Below are 9,323 nucleotides of genomic sequence, written 5' to 3'. Positions count from 1 at the left end.
AAAAGTTTCTGATTTTAGTAAAATTTAAATCACAATGTCCGAACTCAAGGAATCGCAAAACATAAAAAAACATATTTGTTACTAGACATTGATAAAATAGCATTAAATCATATGTCAATAAATTTGCAACATTCGAAAAAAATATGGTTTTGTTTTAAACAAGATCGGGGATTATAATCATGTCCATATTAAGATTTCTACTCAGCGTCCCGTAGTGTTGTACCGTTCGCGTCGATCACTGGTAAGAATATAAATAAATTATTTATTGAAGTGTGTTGAATAAGAAATAATATTCGTGCTTGATTCAACTTTTCTTGTTAGAATATTATTTGTAAAAGTTACAGTTGGTAGAATATTTGCGTCTATTAACGCTAAAACTTGTCACTTTTACTTCAATTCGATTGTTCGAAATAAAGTTTTAAAATAAACGAGTAAAGTTTAAATAGGCTTATTCCAATCCACTTTTAAAGTTATTTCTTTAATAAATGACTTGTGTAATCCAATAGATAGGGAGGTTTGATTTATTACTATGTGGTAAAACCGCTATTTAAATTGAGTCGAGATTTATTTGGAGTACAAATGCGAGTTCATACCTATTAAAAGTTCCATACTTTTGAGCGGGTAGACAGGGTATGAATAAATTAAATTATATGACAAAGAAGATTATGGAAATATTGATATAGGATGAACGAAAAGTTATGATGATGGTAAAAACTCGATCAAAAGAAGGGTTTCGAGGCAAGATTGCAAAACATTTCAATTTCCTTACGTTGGTGATGCTTTAGGGCACGAGACGGTGCAAATAATACCTATATCATGGTTAGAGTGAAATATGGGTGGGTTTCATGGAGTGCAAGTAATTTTATTGAAATAAGCACCTATAAAACTTCGTAAAACAATATGTTTCATTGAAATAGTAGCAAAATGCTAATGTATGTTCTGCCACAATCTTCACGGTGAACGAAAACAAACTTGCAAAACTCAATGGTGTATGTGAAGTTCCCAATTCTTACTGGGCCCACATGGGAAATATGGTTCAAGCCCTCTTATTATTAGAGGTGCCTACTGCGTCGTTACTTTATGTATTATTGCATAGGTACGTCTGTCTGTGACTGTGTCGGCGTTTAAAAGTAAATACTTTGAACAAATAGCTTACTGTAAATTGCACCACCTGCTAAAATCTTCTTACTTCTATCTAGTGTAAAGGTTGCCTGGAAGAGATCGCTCTGACGCGATAAAGCCGCCTCTTGCTTACCTTGGAAAATCTCTATATACCTGTGTTTTCTGTAATCCTTACTATGTTTTGCTGTTCAATAAAGAGTCACTGATGTATTGTATTGCATACTGGATATATAAATTGTATAGATACGCCTAGATACACAGATAACGTAGAAAATATTCAAATTCACCTGTATGTACAGGAATCTATACATAATATAATGGGATGGATTGAATTAGGGCAGGTTAGCCGTCTGGTTACTGGAGCGCCCTTAAGCTAGCGACGGATTAAGCCCCGTTCCGATCACTTGGTTTGATGAGACTTCACAAGCTCAAGCTGTTTCTATTTCTATTGGTATATTAATTGACTTTTCTAACTTTAAGTTTAATTAGAGCTGAGCATTAGAAAAACTACAGCTAATACAATTTTGTCCTGGAATTTATTTATTTGTTTGTTTATTGCGTCTGAATTCGGCTAATGGGATGGAAGTGTCTACCGAATGTTATAATAAAATAAACAAATATCATGGGACACTTGACACCAATTGACCTAGTCCCAAACTAAGCAAAGCTTGTATTATGGATACTAGGCAACGGATAAACATACTTGTATAGATAAATACATACTTAAATTCATATTAATCATCCAAGACCCGAGAACACACATTCGTATTATTCATACAAATATCTGCCCTGGCCGGGAATCGAACCCGGGACCTCAAGCTTCGTAGTCAGGTTCTCTAACCGCTTAGCAATCCGGTTGTCAATGTAGGTAAGTATTTAATATTTTATCACATTTCTTAAACCTGGAACCTAGAGAAGTTGAAAAAGCCCCGACATAGTCATTTTGGTGTTCAATATCGCAAAAACAGCTTAACCGATATTAATGAAACATAGGTAAGTAAGAACCACCGTAAGAAAACTAGCTGTAACGTAAAAAACCGCATCGAAATCGGTGCGACCATTTGAGCGCTACAGCCACAGACAGACAGATAGTCATTGGCGTGAAACTCATAACAACACCACATTAAAATTAAACGCCTCAAGAGGAAACATAATTAGGCGTGTGTACAATTTGTATCGCAATTTTATTAATACAAGTCTTCTTTCCGACACGCTGAACATTTTCAAATATACCCAGACACACCCAGAATTACCTTGCATAAATGTGTTTAAAAGTAAGCAACTTGTTCACTTCCATTTAAATTAATTTTCTAAAAGAAGTCTTACTTATTTCAACTTAGACGCAGCAAACTCGCGAAAAGTCATAACAGTTGCATGGAAATACCAGCACCGGAAGTAAATGAAAACTGCACAACAATACTCGCAATCTAACCAACACAGCATTCAGATGTTTTGAAATCGACTGTAGGCGAAGTTTGCAAAAGAATAATCGTGTCTTTGAAAAGTTTGTGTCTGCGTTGCAAACGTCAAAGTTAAAATAATATTTTCATTTAATTTCGGCTACAAGCATTTATAACAGCAGCAGGTGGTAGGACCTTGTGCAAGGTCCGCCCGGATTGCTACCACCATCTTGCTCGCTAATCCTGCCGTGAAGCAGCAGTGCTTGCACTGTTGTGTTTCGGCGTGGAGAGTAAGAGAGCCGGTGGAATTACTGGCACTAGAGGTATCCCATCTTAGGCCTCTAGGTTGGCACCGCATCTGCAATACCCCTGGTGTTGCAGATGTTTATGGGCGGTGGTGATCTCTTACCATCAGGAGACCCACTTGCTCGTTTGCCATCCAGTCGAATAAAAAAAAATAAAAAAAAATGAATATAAAAAAAAACATTTACCACCTGTTCGGAAAAACCTCTGTTGAGAACAATCCGGATAGAAATAGACACTCAACGAGGTATATTTTTTTAACAGATTTACAATGTTATTTAATGATATGTACACAAGTATTGTACACAACTACATTTTTAACACAGTCGCTATATGGAGTTAGGGATCGCCAATGCAGTTGGAATTATTTCCAAATATCCCTTTTCATGATATACATAATCATTACTTTTATAAAAGGCCTTTCAATTTTGTATCTGTATCATCGGTAATATTTTTTGGAATTTTATTATAAAGTCGTACGAAATTTCCCGACACGACTTTTTTGCACGAGGAAGAGATTTCTAAACCAAAAGGCGCTACCTAAAAAAAACACTGTTATTTATACCATGTGATGCAGAATGTCTTAAGCTACACATTAGCTAGCTATTATAGTAATAATAACTCAAAAGTGTTTTTTTTTGAGATAGCGCCTTTTGGCTAAGGAGGGCAGTATAGTGGGTATGGCCAGTCTGAAACGTCGTGTAACAGAATGTTTGCGGGTTTAACTCGCTCGTAAACAAGTAACACAAGCAGTTGCTCGGGGCTCCGACGTCGTTCGGCCAGTCTTGTGGTCCGTCCGTTTGACTACGGTTAAATGTGCACGCGATAGCCACACGAACAAGCAGACATTGCTGTTGATGCACATACATTATATTATCTATCTATCTATATAAATAAAAAATAATCGTAAAATGTGTTGCTAAGCGCAAAATTTGGGAATGGCTGGATCAATTTCGCATTTTTTTTTTGTTGTATTTGTTATTGTCGGGAGAAAGTTTTTATGGAAGAAAAACTAAGAAAAATTACAACGGGGGCGAAGCCGCGGGCAACAGCTGGTTGTTAAATAAAAATGATTTTGACTTAACAACGTCTAAGCTCTACATAGTAATATGAAACGAAATCTTTAAACGACATTTATTTATTCATTCATTATATTTATTTTTATCGGGACCTCGGGAACAACTCTAACGGTACATGGCTTAAGTAGACTAAATGTAAAGATAATACTGTATGATAGAAAAAAAACTAGATGCGTATAGCTAACAAGTATTATTTATTTATTTGGGAACAAACAGCATATATAACACACACACACACAACACACACACAGTTGATGTCCAGTTTAATTTCTAAGTTTTACAAGCAGCAGTATTTGTACTGTAAATTAAAAGATTATTTTGTAAGTACACTTCTTTGCAAAATATGAGATATAAAGATCCTGTAAAGTCATTAAAATTTAACAGCCGATTAAGATTTACAGAGATACCTACTTACTCTTAATAAAAACAGATCAACACTGAATAAACTAAATTAAACTTTAAAGAAATAGTTCAAAAGCAAAACTCGATGGCAGACTGGGTGTTCGATACGAACACGACAGCATTTCAAATAATTCAACTCTGTAGCTGGTAGTTTAAACATGAATACACGGTGTTTACCTTGATTAGACGTTTGTTCTGATAGTTAGGCATTGAAAGCTTCCTCAGCGTTATCAATTAGTGGAATTAGTTAGCACAATTGAGCGCAGGTATTCGCGGTTAAGTATCCATTATCAGGTACGCAGTAACAGCTATTTATTATTACGGTCGACGGAACAAAGAACTAAAGCGTAGTAACAGACGGGTTTTATACTTACTTTGTTTATTGCGTTTATTAAGTATTTTAAGGTGGTTTTTGAACAGGAGGTGTAGCTAGGAGCTAGTTTTATGACGGCGAGCTTTAGTCTATCTATATATTTTTTTTTGTATGTTATTACTGCCGTGATGTAGCTGAATGATATTAATGTCACTTAATCGTGTTTTAGTCATAAATATGTTCTCTGTGGTCATAACTAGCAGTTTAATCTAAATAATGTTAGAAATATGTTTAACTTTATTATTAAACTAGCTGTTGCCCGCGGCTTCGCCCCCGTTGTAATTTTTCTAAATTTTCTTCCATAAAAATCTACTCCTGACAATAACTATATAATAGTAAATAGGTTCCAGTTTAACACATTTTTCATTAATTTATATAGAAGACTTGTTCTTGACAGATGTTTCATTGAATTTCATAGAAAGACATAAAGTTCAAAATGATAGTAATAAAAAGTTTTTTTGTCAAATGAACATTTGTGTACCGACTAAGATATCCTACTCCCTATTTAATATTATAATGGGAAAGTTTGTGAATAATGTTTGGATGTTTGTTACTCAATCACGACTAAACCGCTGAACTGATTTAGATTAAATTCGGTACACAAATATTTTGAGTTCTGGGGATGAACATCATCATCATCCCAGTCTATATACGTCCCAAGACTGGGCACAGGCCTCCTCTCGGAATGAGAGGGCGTGGGCCGTTTTGGCTTATTTGCTTTGGGCGTATTGGCTTTGGGCTTATTTTTAATCCTCGACGCAAAAACAGGGTTGTTATAAGTTTGACCGCTATGTGTCCGTGTGTCTGTCTGTGGCACCGTAGCTCTTAAACGGCTGAACCGATTTGAATGCGGTTTTTTATTTGAAAGCAGGTTTTATATTATAAGTAGTTACAATTCAGGTCATAAATATTGATATACCTTATTGTTAGTGTCATAAAAGTTTACAGGACAGATATTATTGACGTCTTGGTAACTTGATGTACATATGTTTTTGAAAACCCTGTCGGTTTACATATTTTTATGGATAGGCAATAAGCAATATGAAATAAGTTTAAACCAGAATATTATAGAATAATTTATTGTTTACGTTTGTTGCTCAGAGTTATTGTCGGGCTGTTTTAAATCTGATGTAGACTTGGGGTCCGATGGCAGGAATATTCCTAATACTGCGCCAGCTGTAACACAAGTGAATATTATACTTAGCTCATTATTACTATGCCCCTACATTACAAATTATACTACAGAACTAATGATATTAGGAATACAAATATGTATACTCAGCGGCACAAAATTTGCGCACTCTATATACAAAATTACCTATAATTATTATTACATACATTTTGAGGGCCAGATTTTTGCCGCTCAGTGTACTATAGTACGCACATGTTTTTCATGTCCTCGAGGTTTTAGTAGATGGATGCTACGTCAAAGATATCTTTACACTTTAGTACTTTGTCAATGTATGCCTTCTGACAGTTTAAAGCAAAAGTTCAAATACTAAATGACAGCAACAAGGTAGTAAAGTGTAAACATATCTTTGATCTCGACCGTAGACGAACCATAATGTGTATTGTGGTTGTTTTTTTTTTCATTATCATCTCAAGCCTCTCTCAACCAATTTGGTGTAGGCCCTCCTTCAGCTTTCTCCTTCTTTTAGTCATAGATACCCAATAATGTCACGTTTTTATCTTGTGTCACATTTACATTCCTCTAACTACTACTTCAGCGAATAACACTCATTATACTCTTACCTACTGTACTACCACTTATTTAGACGTGTATTTAATTTTAAGCAGTTTCATATAGTGTCATTTTAGGTTTGTCTAAGGTATGTCCAAGTTTTTGTAGTAAGAACTTATACGTAGTTGCAATGAGTTTCATACGAATACTTACAAAATATAAATATTGCGAGATACAGTAGGAAATTACTGCAATTGGTCAACAATTGGACGCCAATGATGTTGAAGAATATAAACGATACCGCTCTCCCGACCATCATGGACAAGCCGACCGCCATCGCCCTGAAAATTGGAATAATATTTTTTATTGGAACAGTTTTCCTTAGTTACGTATGATTTCTATGTTATCTGGTAATAAGTATCATCATTATCATCATCATGTCAGCCGAAATACGTCCACTGCTGGACATAGGCCCCCAAGGCTCTCCACTCAGACCGGTCTTGTGCTTTCCGCATCCACCACGATCCCGCGATCTTAACCAAGTCGTCGCTCAGTAAGCGCGCGCGCGCGTAATAAGTATGGTCTTTTAGAATTTCAGTTTGTGTTGGTAAAATAACAAGATTTAGATACAGATTTTTTAAATCATATCAATCGAAACGGTCATTTGAAAATGTGGTGAAAACTTGTGCTAAATTTGATCGTACTCGTATTTCGTATTCAGCACAATCTTTCATTACATTAGTGTGGAAAAATTTCAGCTTTAATTAAGCTTATTAATAGAAATGTCAGGCGAGCTTTAGAACAATATACCACGCATACAATGTGCTATCAAATTAAGTCACATTTGCAATATTTTAAGAGATGTTAAATTAGATCCAAAAAATTAGCTTTAAATATGAATTAAGAAAACTTTTTATACGATATTTTTGTTTTAATTTCCTGAACAAAATAAATAAATTGTCATCCCGCCCAAACATAATCAGCCTGTGCATTTGAGTGACAAGATATTTAACACTTTCTGTCAAGTGAACCCGTCGTAGCTTGTCATAAACGTCAACGGTTGGCGGGAAAACTACTTATATATTTATAGTTTAGCATTGGGTTAGTTCCACTAAACGTTCGCAACGACCGTGACGCCCTCAATATCGTTCCACTTAAAGCCCGTGGTCGTCGCGAGCGATCGTTCGACGTCATAGTCATAGATGACGTCATTGCTGGCGACGGCGTCGCGCCCACAATGCCCACAGAATATGGGTGGGTCAGAGTGGGCTTTCACCACGACAGATGACAGATGAGCGAGATGTCGTAAGAACTTGGTGAACTTTCCGAGTCGTTTCTCATTCGTTTTGTCATAAACGCAACCATAAATTCACGGGACCATGTTGAATTAAAATTTACTCCAATGTAGATGCGAAATATTTACTCTAACACAACGATTTCACCATGCCGCCATATTGCGTGTATACAACGCGCAAGATGTGTTGCACTAATAAAGTTCGCCCACTACGCCCGCGGCCTTTTTTCGTTAGTGGAACGGCAATTTTACCAGTCGTGATCGTGGGTTTTGCGGACTTTAGGTGGAACGTTGCCATTATGTGACTTTGAAATTTATTTATCTAAGTGAATTGGCCAGTTACTCGTGACAGTCAAGACGGTCAAAGAAGTTTTAATCACTGACTATTAATTTTAAATAGGATGTTTTTACGCAGCAAAGTTGATTCTCTAATTATTTCCAAAACGTAACATAAACTTTTAAATATTTTATACTTAAGTCTACATAATTTATTGAATCAGGCGTTACCTTGCGGAGGTCCATATCCATATAGAACTAAAAGAATTTCCTTGCTCACCCGCGACCTTATGATAGCCAAGCTTATGCAAAATATGCGTGTTCGTTCATGCAGTTTCTCCACACATCACACACAAATCACACAAACCCATCTATCACCACCACCACACTACACTGACGCGTTTCGAACTCAACCAGAGCTCATCTTCAGAGTAACACAACCGTACACCTTGCTACCAGTTGTTAGACCTAACCCAACCTAACCTAACTGTGGTGTTAAATTCTTTTAGTTCATTACTTAAGTCTACTCCTAGAGACGAGTACTATCAGCTGTGAAAATATTGGTACCTAATTTGTTAGCACTGTTTATTTCTCATGATCCCATCTCAGCCTATAGCAACGTTAATTGCTCAACAAATGGGTTATTGCAGACGATGTTTCAAACAGGATTACATTTTATTGTTAAGTACCTACAGTAATTTACTAAAAAATGCGTGTTATTAACAGCGATGCGAAACAATGCGACGTCACTTGCGTTACAATTTTGATTTGTTGAAATTTGATAATTTTAGAGTAAGAATCAAACTCATTTCTTTAAAATATGAAACGCTAGTAGTAACATTTATAGTCATGGGCTCATAATTAAAAAGTCCTTGGTTTTTGTCGGAAACATGCCGGCTACATCATACATATCATAATGTATGTATGTAGGTACAAGTAATCTTGCTTACACGTTAAGATGTTAGATTATATATCTGATGTTTGCCGACGAAACTCGAAAGACTTTTTTATGATCCCACGGACTGGATGATGAAGTGTTTGTTCTCCAAACTTTCCGGTCGAGTGAGTTATGTGTAATTTCTTAGTAGACTGCCACAGCACAAAGGATTCAACCAGTGCTTTTAATGCCTTTCGGAATACTTGACTGTGGTATCGTACATAGTAACTTTATGTCACCATCTGGGTATTGCAAGTACAATTTTATTGCCTTTAATGAAACTTACTTTGTATTAAAATTTCTCACTTAATGACTGTGCTGAATGTGTATAGTCTTTGAAAGGCTTTTTGCCTACAATAATGTAATTTGTCAATGCTTTTCTTAATTTGATCGTAATAAAAAATTAAATGTTATTGTTAAAACAGCAAACATACCTAAAGAATATCACCAAACAGG

General features: G+C 35.8%; 1 protein-coding gene across 2 annotated transcripts in view; it reads right to left on the bottom strand.

Annotated features, from left to right (window-relative positions):
* Positions 1–5,745: 5,745 nt before the first annotated feature.
* Positions 5,746–9,323, bottom strand: part of LOC141433152 (synaptic vesicle glycoprotein 2B-like) — a 30,111-nt gene continuing 26,533 nt past the window's right edge. For both annotated transcript variants that reach the window (XM_074095046.1, XM_074095045.1), the window contains exons 9-10: positions 6,574–6,701; positions 5,746–5,855 (exon numbers count right to left, since the gene is read on the bottom strand). In XM_074095046.1, the coding sequence (XP_073951147.1) occupies positions 5,764–5,855; positions 6,574–6,701 (220 nt within the window). In that variant the 3' untranslated portion in view covers positions 5,746–5,763. The remainder of the gene's footprint in view (positions 5,856–6,573; positions 6,702–9,323) is intronic.

The sequence above is a fragment of the Choristoneura fumiferana genome, chromosome 12 (genome assembly GCF_025370935.1).
Source record: "Choristoneura fumiferana chromosome 12, NRCan_CFum_1, whole genome shotgun sequence".
In the NCBI taxonomy this organism is placed as follows: Eukaryota; Metazoa; Arthropoda; class Insecta; order Lepidoptera; family Tortricidae; genus Choristoneura; species Choristoneura fumiferana.
The sequence above is the reverse complement of the archived record's forward strand: the minus strand, read 5'-3'. Positions and strand labels throughout refer to the sequence as shown.